The sequence below is a fragment of the Pelophylax lessonae genome (assembly GCF_965119305.1).
Source record: "Pelophylax lessonae genome assembly, chromosome: 7".
Lineage (NCBI taxonomy): Eukaryota > Metazoa > Chordata > Amphibia > Anura > Ranidae > Pelophylax > Pelophylax lessonae.
This window is the reverse complement of record NC_138774.1, coordinates 221932128-221946081: the sequence shown is the minus strand read 5'-3', so window position 1 is coordinate 221946081 and position 13954 is coordinate 221932128. Positions and strand designations below refer to the sequence as shown.

Below are 13954 nucleotides of genomic sequence, written 5' to 3'. Positions count from 1 at the left end.
CGTTCACATGTGTGATGGTCAGTACAAAGCAATTACCAGGAGGTGAGGTGCTGTATCTCCTCCTCACCACCTGCTGCACACCTTTGGACCTCACACAAGCACCCCCAGTCATTCAAATAAGTTGCGATCAGCAGGGATGCAAGGGGTATAATTTTGGCCTTCGCAGCTGAAACATGTGTACACCCTGCTGTGGTGCCTTTGCAGCTAACAAAGGAAGCAGTTGAGGGGGGTGATAAAGCCATGGCTAAACCACAAGGTTTTACCCCCCCCCCCCAATCTCACGTGTGAACATGTCATATTGCAGCCAGTGTGTCTTTAATCACCACACCAATGTAGCTAGAATCAGTCTTCCTGGCTTCCACCACAACAGACCAGTGTATGCCAGCAACTGTTTTCTTTTTCTTCCCAGCACCACACCAATCCCAGTATCACCAGACCAGTGTAAGTCAGCAACAACATTCCTGATGACTGCTATGCAAGTCCCACTGTTACCAGATCAGTGTAGCCAGGAACAGTGTTCCTGATCACTGCCATACCAGTGCAGTGTTGCCTCTGCTGCCACCTGTACTGACCCTGGCCTGTTTATTGACCAGGTTTCTGCCTGCTGCCTAGGCCAATCCTTTGCCCGTTTGCTGACCATGTCTCAAATTTCCTGAACTGATCCATCTGCACGGCTGCCTGACTATGTAACCATGAGACACCAGTCCCAGCCTTGCCCTGTGGAGAACTGCTTTCTTGGAACCACAGTAACTTTTGTTCTTCCTTTTTTCAGCCTCCTGTAATTCCTGGCCAGTGAACAGGGCATTGCTGGGGGCAGCCACGTACCTGTAGGATAGGCCTGCTTGGCTTCTAGGAACTACTATAAGTGACGCTACACTAAGCTACTGTGTTATTCCTCTCTGACCACTCGTATAGAGGTGACCATTCCAGTACATTGGATTTGATACAATTGGTTGATTTATGTGATACATGGGATACAATTTCCCTGGTATACAAGTCCAAACAGCGAAGGTGTCTCACATGTGATGTCGACATAATTGGAAAAAGTAGCAGAATGTGTTTTGGGGTGTATTTCTAAGTATGCCTATGCTGTGCCTTGATAACTGACAAGTTTGTGTGAAAAAAGGGGGAGAAGTCTTCAAGATACTCACCACAACTCAAAAAATACCTAGGGGTATTTGCTTTCTAAAATGTGGTTACTTTGTGTGTGTTTCCACTGTCCTGGTGCCCCAGGGACTCCTAAAACGTAATAGGTAGTCAGGAAGTTAGATGCCCATAGAATGCCTGAAAGTGCACTTTGGATTTTGGGCCCCCTAGGCTGTGAAAAAGCCTCATAATTGTGGTATCACCATACTCCGGTGCAGTAAAAACAGAAAAAAAGGATTTGACATTTATGTAAAAAAAATAAACTTTCATTTTCTTTCCAGCATTGTTTCAAAACTTGTGGCAAAAAAAAAAAAAAAAAAAAAAAAAAAAATTTACTTTTTATGCCTTTTAGGAAATACCTTGGGGCGTTTCCTTCCAAAAATTGCATATTTCTCCTGTCCTGGTACTTCAGGGACTCAGGAAATATGATAGGTAGTCAGCAAGATAGACAATTTATGTTCCTTAAAAAGCCCAGAGTTGCTCCTTGGATTTTGGGCTCCTCAATGCATCTAGGCTGTGAAAAAGTCTCACACATTGCTTGATTTCTGGGATACATACGATACAATGCCTGGCACATAATCAGTCCAAACAATTAAAAACATCTCACATGTGGAATCCCCATATTCAGGAGGCATAGCAGAATATGTTTTGGGTTACAAATTTAAGTATGCCTATGTGGTGTGTGAGAAATAACTTGAAATGACAACTTTGTGAAAAAAAAAAAAAAAAGAAGAAATATGTATTTAAATTTTTAAAAAAAATTTCCCAAAAAAAAATAATTCCAACAAATTATAACAAAAATTACAACTTAAAATTTACCCGTTTATTACTAAATACATTGGACTGTCCAATTTCCAAAAAGGGTCATATGGGAGTATTTGTACTGTCCTGACATTTTAGGGCCTCAAAAATTAAGATAGGCAGTCAGTACAATTTTCAAAATATATAACAGTTTTATAGACTAACCTTCACACAGACTAAATAATATACACGGATTTGAGTTATTTTTTTTTTTAAGCAAAGAAATGTAGTAGAATACATTTTGTCCCAAATTTATGAAGAAAGATTTGAAACTTTTTCTTCCTTCAAAATTCAGTTTTTTTTTTTTACAGAAAAAAAATAAAGAAAACCCAGTGGTGATTAAAACACAACCAGAGCGATTATTTGTCTCAAAAAACAAAAAATTTTACTTGGGTACAGTGAGTAATTGTCAAAATTTGAGTGATGAAAACTGAAAAATGGCCTAGGCGGAAAGGGAGTGAAACAGTCTGGTCTTATGTGGTTAAGGAAATATTAAGGTGCAAAGATCTTATGCAACAAAATAAGAAAAAGCGTATAAACAGTTTAAGGGACATCAACTGACTCACCTTTAATTATTTATATAAATATCTATATGTAATTAAAAAAAAATCCCACACACAAACACTTCCTCCATTAACCACTTCTCTACAACCATTCATTCAGGGCTAAGAGGTGGGTGCTTCTTGCTGCAGTGCCATTTTTACATGGCACTGCAGAAATCTCTCATGGGCAGCCAGTCCACCCCTCAATGGCCTTGAACAGAGCCATGTGTACAAGCCCTGGTTCAAAGACACCGGGTGTACAGAGCCGTTCCAAGCAGGTCTGTACAATGTGATGACCAATCAACGCTAACAGAAAGGTATACAATGTAATATTTACCATTTTAGATACAATCAGGGAAGAAAGAAGGACACAATTTGCCAAATAGGCCAGAAGGGGAAGAGGTGGGATTCAAATGACAAATGGTTAAAACAACCACATAAGTAATTAAACCAAGGTAGCACATCACAGCATGGGCCTGACAGTGTTAGAGCACAGCAGAGTACAGTCCCATTGGTTCTTGTCCAAAACTCCAACGCGTTTCAACTTATCCAAGTCTTCTTCAGGAAGATGCTGGACAGTAGGATAATACTGATATCTCTGAAATTATAACATATATTCAAATACATGTATATATGAGAAAATAACATACACAAGTGGTCTCACAAAATTGATAGAAAGAATTACAAAAATGACGGTTCTGGCTGTGACGTCACCGCCCCTCTGGCGATGACGCACATCAGGCTGGCTTCGACATCCGGCTTTAGACGGCAGAGGGCAATAGGAGACATCCGTCTCCAACTTTGGCAGCATTCAAGGAGGCGTTCCTTTTAACTTTCTTACCAAGTAGGCCAGCTGGAACTGGTTGCCAGCAAGAAGGATGGGATTGGCTCTGCCGAGTCACATGACAGAGCATCTCCCACATTTAAGGGAGTGCGTGTATGGCACTGCTCTCTCTCTGCTGTTTGAAGTTGCATGGTGGATGTTAGACCTGTGTGTGCTAATCAGCGACATTGGTAAGACCATATTTAAAAGAACTTTACTTTTTTTTATTTTTGCTGGCCTTATGAAAGGCTGATGTGCTTGATTGACTATTGTTTATTGTGTGATCTAGGTGGAGCTGTTTCTCCTACAGGGGCTAGATTGGGGCTCCATCTGTATCCTTGCTCCCACAGGGACACAAAGCCATACTTGTATGACTGGGAGTCTTGCCTGAGTACTGGTCTCCACACATGTATGTGATGTATTTTTGTATATCCCTTTTTTTCTTAGCTTCATATAGTATAATTTGTGGGCATAGGATTGGTATGCCCATAATTCCCTTCATGAGCTATATGACATTCATTCATATATGCTTTAAGAATAGGTTGAATACTGGATTGTACTTAATCTGATGAGGGCATTCTCACCAGTATTGCTACACTCTAGTCCATTGTATCTCGGTTCTTCTCTTCTGGGATGTTCTTTTTGCCCGCTGTGGAGGAAGGGGGAGGGGGTTCCACCACCCCCCCATTATTTGATTCCTATGCTTGGATGCTTTGTCATTTTTGTAGTTGTTTCTATCAATTTTGTGAGACCACTTGTGTATGTTATATACTCATATATACATGTATTTTAATACAAGTTATAATTTCAGAGATATCAGTATTATCCTACTGTCCAGCATCCCTGAAGAAGACTTGGATAATTTGAAACACGTTGGGGCTTTGGACAAGAACCAATGGGACTGTACTCTGCTGTGCACTAACACTGTCAGGCTCATGCTGTGATGTGCTACATGGGTTTGATTGCGTATGTGGTTGTTTTACCCGTTTGTCATTTGAGTCCCACTTTGTGGGGATGTTTTAACTCATGTTAATAAATGTATTATTCTTTTTTTTTATTCAACATTGTTCCTATTGGATTACATGATTTTTGGCATCACTCAAAGACCCACCTCTTTACCTTCTGGCCTATTTGGCAATTTTTGTCTATCAGGGACAGATGCCCCCTTTTCTTTATTGATATAGCCAACAGTTAGATGGTTTGGAATGGGGGGGGGGGGGAGAGAAAGAATTCATGAATTATTTATTTATTCACTTGGTTCTAGTATGGTTTCTAACCCTTTCTCCTCTCCAGTATATCTCATCCCTATCCTGCCTCCGCAGTGACCTGTATATTAACCTTTTCTTTTTTCCTCTTTTATTAGTTGAGCTAGATGGATTTGTGTCTTTTTTAAGCCTATGTAACTAGGTTTTATAACAGAAAGGAAGAGACATTTTTCTCTTTTTACTGTTCTAAAAAAAAAAAAAAAAAAAAAAAAAAGTTATTCAATAACACCAAATTAAAGCTTTATATGGGTCTCAAAAAAGGATAAACAATTCATAGGTACAGTGCAGAATGATGAAGTAAAAGTAAAACTATCACAGCACTAAAAAAAATGACCTGGTATTGAAGGGGTATTACTGGCTAGTACTGTAGCAGTAAATTAAAAGCTGGAAATTGGTCTTCCATCCCTCCCCAACAGGATACTTAACCAAATTTCTGGTGGGTATTTTTCAGTCTGATGCCCAGCATTAGTCAACCCACTTCCTCTGAGCCCTGGTCATCCTGGACCCATCACAGCCTGTTACTGGAGAGTGAAAGCAGAAATAGGGTAATGGAGCTTATCTCTCTGGTCAATCTGCAATCTCCTAGCAGGAAAAGAACTGGCTTCTTGTACTGCTAAATGCTTTCATACTCTGCTCTGTTTTACATGGAATGTAGGAAGCTGATAGCAGGTCAAATTCAGGTACACAGCTAGCATGTACAAAAAAAAAAAAAAAAAAAAAACATTTCCTGGATACATGTTTTTGCAAGTTGCCAAATACCGAAGCATTCAACGAATACAGCTTTAAAATTATATGAATACAGTAGTTCTCACCAGATGAAAGCTGCACATACAGTGCCTTGAAAAATTATTCATACCCCTTGAAAGTTTCCCCATTTTCTCATGTTACAACCAAAAACTCAATTAATTGTATTGTGTTTTTTTGTGAAAGACTAACACAAAGTGGCACATAATTGTGAAGTGGAAGGAAAATGTTAAATGGTTTAACATTTTTTACAAATAAATATGTGAAAAGTGTGGCATGTATTTGTATTCAGCCCCCTTTACTCTGATACCCCTAACTAAAATCTAGTGGAACCAATTGCCTTAAAGCGGTAGTATCCCGCTTTTTGACACTTTTACCTACAGGTAAGCGTATAATAAGGCTTACCTGTAGGTACAAATAATATCTCCTAAACCGGCATGGTTTAGGAGATATTTACAGTGCATGCAGCCGCTCTCGCGAGCGGCGCATGCGCTCTGAAGGTCCGGGGGGACCTTCAATTAACTTGCCGGGAGTTTGCCGGAAAATCACTCCCGCGCGCATGCGCGGGAGTGACGTCATCGCGGCTCCGGCCAATCATCGCGCCGGAGCGTCTCTTCCGGCCAATCACTGCGCCGGAGCCGCCGAACCCGGAAGAGACGGCGAGGGATCATGGCAGCGCCCGCAGCGATGTCCGGGGGTCCGTGTCGGGGCTTCCGTGTGCGATGCATACTAGCCCATTATGCCTTTGTCTTGCAGGTTTTTTTTTTTTTCCAAGGGTTTACAACCGCTTTAAGAAGTCACCCAATAAATAGAGTCCACCTGTATGTAATTTAATCTCAGTATAAATACAGCTGTTCTGTGAAGCCTTCAGGAGGTTTGTTAAACAGAACCTTAGTGAACAAACAGTATCATGAAGGTCAAGGAACAGTCAGTGATACAGTTGTGGAGAAGTTTAAAGCCAGGTTAGGTTATAAAAAAATATCCCAAGAGATAAAGCCAGAGAACTGTTCAATCCATCATCTGAAAGTGGAAAGAGTATGGCACAACTGCAAACCTACCAAGACATGGCTGTCCACCTAAACTGACAGGCCGGGCAAAGAGAGCATTGATCAGAGAAGCAGCCAAGAGATCCATGGTAACTCTGGAGGAGCTGCAGAGATTCACAGCTCAGGTAGGATAATCTGTCCATAGGACAACTATAAGCCCCCGTTCACACTACGTCGCTCCGACTTAGGGGGCGACCTGTGAAGTCGCGTGCACCACGACTTCGGCGCGACTTGCACGGACTTCATAAAATGAATGTCTATGCAAGTCGCTCCAGGGTCACCCCGAAGTAGTACAGGGCCCTTTTTCTAAGTTGGAGCGACTTTTGTCGCTCCTATTAGAACCGGTCCTGTACTACTCAATGGACCGCGACGGTGCGCGACTTGCCAGGCTGACAACGTCGCCTAACAAGTCGTAATAGTGTGAACCGGCTCTTAGTCATCCACTCCACAAATCTGCCCTTTATAGAACAGTGGCAAGATTGTTGAAGACATTATTGAAAGAAAGCCATAATAATTCCCATTCCCATTTGCAGTTTGCGAGAAGCCATGTGGGGGGCACAGCAAACGTGGAAGAAGGTGCTCTGCTCAGATGAGACCAAAATTGAACTTTTTGGTCTAAAAGCAAAACGCTATGTGTGGCTGAAAACTAACACTGCACATCATACTGAACACACCATCCCCACCGTGAGACATGATGGTGGCAGCATCAGGTTGTGGGGATGCTTTTCTTCAGCAGAGACAGTGAAGATGGATGGAGCCAAATACAGGGCAAACTTGAAGAAAACCTGTTAGAGTCTGTAAAAGACTTGAGACTGGGGTGGAGGTTCACCTTACAGCAGGACAAAAACCCTAAAGATACAGCCAGAGCTACAGTGGAATGGTTTAGATCAAAGCATGTTCATGTGTTAGAATGGCCCAGTCAAAGTCCAGACCTAAATCCAATTGAGAATCTGTGGCAAGACTTGAAAATTGCTGTTCACAGACGCTATCCATCCAATCTGACAGAGCTTGAGCTATTTTGCAAAGAATGGGCAAAAAGTTTACACTCTAGATGCGCAAAGTTGGTAGAGACATCCCTAAAAAGACTTGCAGCTGTAATTGCATCAAAAGGTGGTTCTACAAAGTATCGACTCAGAGAGGGATGAATACAAATGTACGCCACACTTTTCAGACATTTATCCATCAAAAAACTTTTGAAACCATTTATCATCATTTTCCTTCCACTTCACAATTATGTGCCACTTTGTGTTGGTCTATCACATAAAATCCCGATAAAATATATTTACGATTTTGGTTGTAACATGACAAAACATGGAAAATTTCAAGGGAGTATGAATACTTTTTCAAGGCATTGTATCAGTAGGACTGAACAGGTTTGTACCGAGAGGGGAAAATGAAAGAGGAAAATTGCCACTTGAGGTGCCTCTAGAGCAGTGATGGCGAACCTTGGCACCGCAGATGTTTTGAAACTACATTTCCCATGATGCCTATGCACTCTGCAGTGTAGTTTAGCATCATGGGAAATGTAGTTCCAAAACATCTGGGGTGCCAAGGTTCGCCATCACTGCTCTAGAGCTTTAAGTGAAACCTTTCCGTGACATCAGCATCTCTCTGCCTCCACATCTGCACATAAAGGCCTGACTGACAGATGAGTCTCTTCCCAGTCACGTTACTAATTTGAGCCTCTTCAACGCTGCATCTTTAAAAATGGGAAGGAAAAAAAGCAGAAATTATGTGACCTGGTTTATAAAATGATTTAACGGTATATATATCAGGGGTGTCAAACTCAAAATTTTATTGTGGGCCGCATCAGCATTAGGATTGCTCTTAAAGGGCCTGATGTATCTGTAATACTAGATGTCCAGAGAACCCCACCCCTCCTTACATCAGAGGTAAAGAGCCCCCCCTACCATCAAAGTGACAAGAGCAGCAGCACGAGTCCCCTGAAGAAGAGGTTTAGGGCCACTCTGTGCAATTCCACTGCACAGAGCAGGCAAGTAGAACATCTTTGTTATATAATAAAAATGCCTTTGCAATCACTTTAATTTCAATTAATTATTCAATCATTTTGATAAGCTAATGCGCCTTTACTTCAGCTGCAAATTAATTAGTATACAAAGTGAGCAAGAATTGGCTTTTCATACAACTGAAAAACGAAATCGTTAATAGTCACACAACTTTATCAGCCTCAGAGTCTGAAATTTAACAAAAATCTAATTAATACCATGCAAAACATTTAATAGGCGGCTGCAGAAAAAAAACAGTTTAGTTATAGTTTTGTGCCTGCTATTACGTTTTTAGATGCATTAAGGTACAAAATAATGCTTATTAACTCAAAAAAACTTCTCTTTGAGAACAGAACATAGTGGAAGTTTTAAAACCAAAATAAAAAAAAACAAACATACAAACACTATAAAGCTTTTAGGTTGCAGTTCAGCTTGTTAAATCTTAGGCGGAAATGGCTGCACGGACCCACACAATTTTAAGACTTGGCATGTTTGGTATCGATTTACTCAACACCACACCATATTTTATTTCCTGAAAATATGCATTTGATAAAACAGTTGTGCCAATATCATGCAACATAAAAACATTGAAACTATTATCTTTTATATTCTACAAGGCCTCCGCTTTAAAGCAGAGCTCCATAAAAAGAAAAAAAAAAAAAAAAAAAAATGTATTCTCTCATGCAGTGGGACGCTCTCCCTGCACTGTCTGGGTTAACTGTTCATTTAGTCTAGGGGGGCGCAAGGGAAAGCTGTACTTACCCGGTCCTTCGATCCTCTGTAAATCCGCGCTCTCCTACTTCCAGCCATCCTCACGGCCAGAGCCCATCTATGGAGCATAATGTCAGGAACATTAAATTCACAAGACCGCTAGCATGCGAGGGGGTGGGACTGGAGCGCTGGGATCGGTCTTGCAGTTGGGGCATTAGGCAAGTATATCTCCGTTCTGCAATCCTCTATAAAAACAAGCAGTTAACCCATACAATGTGGCCACACCCGCACTGCATGGAAAAATAAAAACATTTTCCCGGAGTTCTTCTTAAAGAAAATATATATTGTTCAGGGGTTTTTAACTCCTTGGAGCTGGCTACACGCAAATATGCGGCCTCTCAGCGACCGGGCCTTGGCGCCAAGCGGCTGCATATTTGCGTGCATTAGTGCCAACAGCGCTGTGCTGAGAGTGCGCACCCTGCGTGTTTCTGGCATAGTTACCGGTGCCTAACAGAAAACTCCTGATCGCGCCATGAGATTGTGAGATTTCTCACGCCAGTCACATAACCTTAAGCCCCGCTCTGCCAGCCGGCATGTAAAACCCCTGAAAGGGCAGGCACCCGCTGGTTCCAATGGAGTCAAGTAAATTTTATGCCCAAAAATGCAGTTTACACAATTACATAGTTAGCAAGGTTGAATAAAAAAAAAAAAAAAAAGACACAAGTCCATCTAGTTCAACAAACAAGATGTGAATGTGTGCACAAATTAAAAAGAAAATTGCTCTAGAGCTATTGATGGTTAAACAAGTGAAAGAATTTGGTCAGCTGCTCCATCTAGTCGAAGGACCAGGAGTAATTATTATGCAAGCATGTTTGTTAATTTGAGAAGCCGATATGTTTTCCCACTTTTTTTTCAGGCTATCAGAAGCATTCTCAAGGTTTATATATTTTCTGAAATAATACTTACCAACACGTTTGTCAACAAGCAAATATGGAAACTTGAGGATCTCCAATAATGGTACCCGGACATTGCTCTCAAAACTGCAGCCACCGTAGCCATAAAGTTGTTTCTCTCCATCTTCTTCAACTAAGTAGAGATCATCGTCTTCCTCAATCTCTTCCCGCATTGCATTCTCCAGCTGCGCAATAATTCGTGATGTTTCCAAGGTCCACAGAGACTGATAAAATAATCAAAAAGATAAAGCAACAGCAGCATATTAATATATTGCAGCAAATATATCTCATTAAACGTTTGGCCTAATCAGTCAGCGCTTTAATTATTGCAACAATGCGATTTCACTGTGGGTGCAAACATTTTTAATATTCATAGATGCAGAGTCCAAATCAGAAGTGCAGGGGCCCCAACCGACTGCTCTAAAATTGCACCTCACACTGTGACAGATTCTGCCTTCTCTCATAGTCCTCTACATGTTCACTGATCTTTACTGTCTCTTCATACACTGCCTTACATGATCACCAATTCCTGTTGCTTCCTCTCAACCTGTTCTGACATTTCTAATCCCAACTACTTGCTCTCCCCATTCTGTTCTGCCACCACTGAATCATCCTGCCTCTTCTCCCATCTATGATCCCATCTGCCTCTTCTCCCATCAATGATCCCATATGCCTACTCTCACATCTTGCTCTGCCATCTCCAGTCCTTGCTGTCTCCTCTCCCATTCAATGTTGCCACCATTGATCCCTGCTACCTTCTCTCCTATCCTGTTTGCCCTCACTGATCCTTGCTGCTTCCTCTCCCATACGGTTCTGCAGCTACTGCCTCCTATCTCTTGTCCTGCCATTAATGAATTCCATTGCTTTCTCTACTATCCTGTTCTGCCAATTTGAAATCCTGCTGCATCCTCTTCAATCCTTATCTATCAACACCAATCCCCATCGCCTCCTGTCCCATCCTGTTCCTCCATCAAAGATCACAGCTCCAAACCTCTCCCGTTTGGTTTCACCTTCAATGATGCACCCTGCCTCCTCTCCCATCGTGCTCTGCCATCACCAATCCCCACTGAATCCTGCTCTGCCATTGTTAATCTCCACAGCCTACACTTTAATCCTCATTTTCACTCATTTACTACCCTGTGGCTCTCCCACCCTGTTCTGCCATTGCTGATCCCCACACCCTCCTCTCCGGTCCTGCTGTGGCTTCCTCTGCTATCCATTCTTGCTGTCGCTGATCCTGGCTACATCCTCTGCTATCCATTCTTGCTGTAGCTGATCCTGGCTACATCCTCTGCTATCCATTCTTGCTAAAATTAGATATAGATATAGATAGATAAACATATATATATCTATATCTATCTATCTGCAAGAAAAAGTATGTGAACCCTTTGGAATGATATGGATTTCTGCACAAATTAGTCATAAAATGTGATCTGATCATCATCTAAGTCACAACAATAGACAATCACAGTCTGCTTAAAGCGGAGTTCCGGGCACAAAAACGATATTTTTTTTTGTGCCCCTCCGCTAGGTAGACCTCACCTGAAAAAGAATTGATTTTTTTTTTTGTTTACTTACCTTGTAATTGAAGGTCGAAGATACTCACCTCAGAGTACTTCCTCCCTCGGAGCCGCGGCTCACCCCATCACTTCCTGTCTCGCTATGATTCCAGGAATCAATGCGACGGCACCGGCCCCCGCTCGTCATTTCCGGGCGACGCCGCATTCCCCTGCTAAACAGCTTCTGGGCATGCCCAGAAGCTGTGGAGGAATGCGGCGCCACACCGGAAGTGACGAGAGGGGCCGGTGCGGGCGCATTCTGGGACAAGAAGACACGGAAGAAGACACAGAAGAGGACCGTGCCGGCTTCAGCTGCCCACAAGAGAGATGGAAACGCTGTGGAAGAAATTTTATAAGTAAGTAAGTATTTCTTCTAAAAGGTAAGTGCGAACCGGGACAGATCAGAGGCTAGCCATTGTGGAATGTGCTAGCCCTGACTGTCCCGGGGGTATGTTTAGTAAAAAATTACTTCTGTGCCCGGAACTCCGCTTTAAACTAATAACACACAAATAATGAAATGTTGCCATGTTTTTATTGAACACACCATGTAAACATTCACAGTGCAGGTGGAAAAAGTATGTGAACCCCTAGACTAATGACATCTCCAAAAGCTAATTGGAGTGAGATGTCAGCCAACTGGAGTCCAATCAATGAGATGAGATTGGAGGTGTTGGTTACAGCTGCCCTGCCCTATAAAAAAAAAACACACCAGTTCTGGGTTTGCTTTTCACAAGAAGCATTGCCTGATGTGAATGATGCCTCGCACAGAAGAGCTCTCAGAAGACCTATGATTACGAATTGTTGACTTGTATAAAGCTGGAAAGGGTTATAAAAGTACTGTATTTTCTGGCGTATAAGACTACTTTTGAACCTCAAAAAAATCCCCCAAAAATGGGAGGTCCTCTTATACGGCGAGTATAATATTTCCAAGGTAACCTAAGTATAAGTATTACCGGTAGATCATGTAATAGGGGGGTCGTCTTATACGCCCAGTCGTCTTATACGCCGGAAAATACGGTATCTCCAAAAGCCTTGCTGTTCATCAGTCCACGGTAAGACAAATTGTCTATAAATGGATAAAGTTCAGCACTGCTGCTACTCTCCCTAGGAGTGGCCGTCCTGTAAACAGACGTGTGTGTGTGGCGAAAAAGAGGCACAGCACACCAACATCAAAACCTCATCCCAACTGTGAAGTATGGTGGTGGGGGCATCATGGTTTGGGGCTGCTTTGCTGCGTCAGTGCCTGGACGGATTGCTATCAAAGGAAAAATTCCCAAGTTTATCAAGACATTTTGCAGGAGAACTTAAGGCCATCTGTCTACCAGCTGAAGCTCAACAGAAGATGGGTGTTGCAACAGGACAATGACCCAAAGCATGGAAGTAAATCAACAGAATGGCTTAAACAGAAGAAAATACGCCTTCTGAAGTGGCCCAGTCAGAGTCCTGACCTCAACCCGATTGAGATGCTGTTGCATGACCTCAAGAAAGGGATTCATACCAGACATCCCAAGAATATTGCTGAACTGAAATAGTTCTGTAAAGAGGAATGGTCAAGAATTACTCCTGACCGTTGTGCACGTCTGATCTGCAACTACAAGAAACGTTTGGTTGAAGTTATTGCTGCCAAAGGAGGTTCAACCAGTTATTAAAGCCAAGGGTTCACATACTTTTTCCACCTGCACTGTGAATGTTTACATGGTGTGTTCAATAAAAACATGGCAACATTTCATTCTTTGTGTGTTATTAGTTTAAGCAGACTGTGATTGTCTATTGTTGTGACTTAGATGATGATCAGATCACATTTTATGACTAATTTGTGCAGAAATCCATATCATTCCAAAGGGTTCACATACTTTTTCTTGCAGCTGTGTTTATATATATATATGTATGCACACACATACATATAGCTTAAATATATATAGTTATATATTAAGCAATATATCTTATAGGACATGGTCATATCATGATGAAACGCGTAGGGAGGAGCCAACGGCGCATGACGCACATACAGACGGGGGATGTGGCGGCCATCTTGTTGGTTTAAAATAAACACTTGTGGATTCATTGTGATCACTCTGAATTGGTGGATATGCTGAAATGTTTAGCTGATTGTAAGGTACTACTATTTATAATAAATGTTCTGATGATATATACACTATGAGGCGGGGGACTGCTTATAGCCACATGATTTTACTGGACCACTGAGACCAAAGGAGAGGAACACTGGGGGAGAACGCTGAGAGGATCTCACGGCTATTTAAGTTTTACATAGGATCTCCTGCCCGTATTGACCTTTGTAATGAGGGTCAATGCGATTTGGTAAGAGGCTGTGTGATTGGGTGATGGTGGCGGTCCTTA

At 42.0% G+C, this 13954-nt stretch overlaps 1 protein-coding gene across 1 annotated transcript in view; it reads right to left on the bottom strand.

Annotated features, from left to right (window-relative positions):
* Window positions 1-13954, bottom strand: part of SETX (senataxin) — a 177310-nt gene that overhangs the window by 153082 nt on the left and 10274 nt on the right. The window contains exon 3 of the mRNA XM_082263751.1: window positions 10051-10261. Within this exon, the coding sequence (XP_082119877.1) occupies window positions 10051-10261 (211 nt within the window). The remainder of the gene's footprint in view (window positions 1-10050; window positions 10262-13954) is intronic.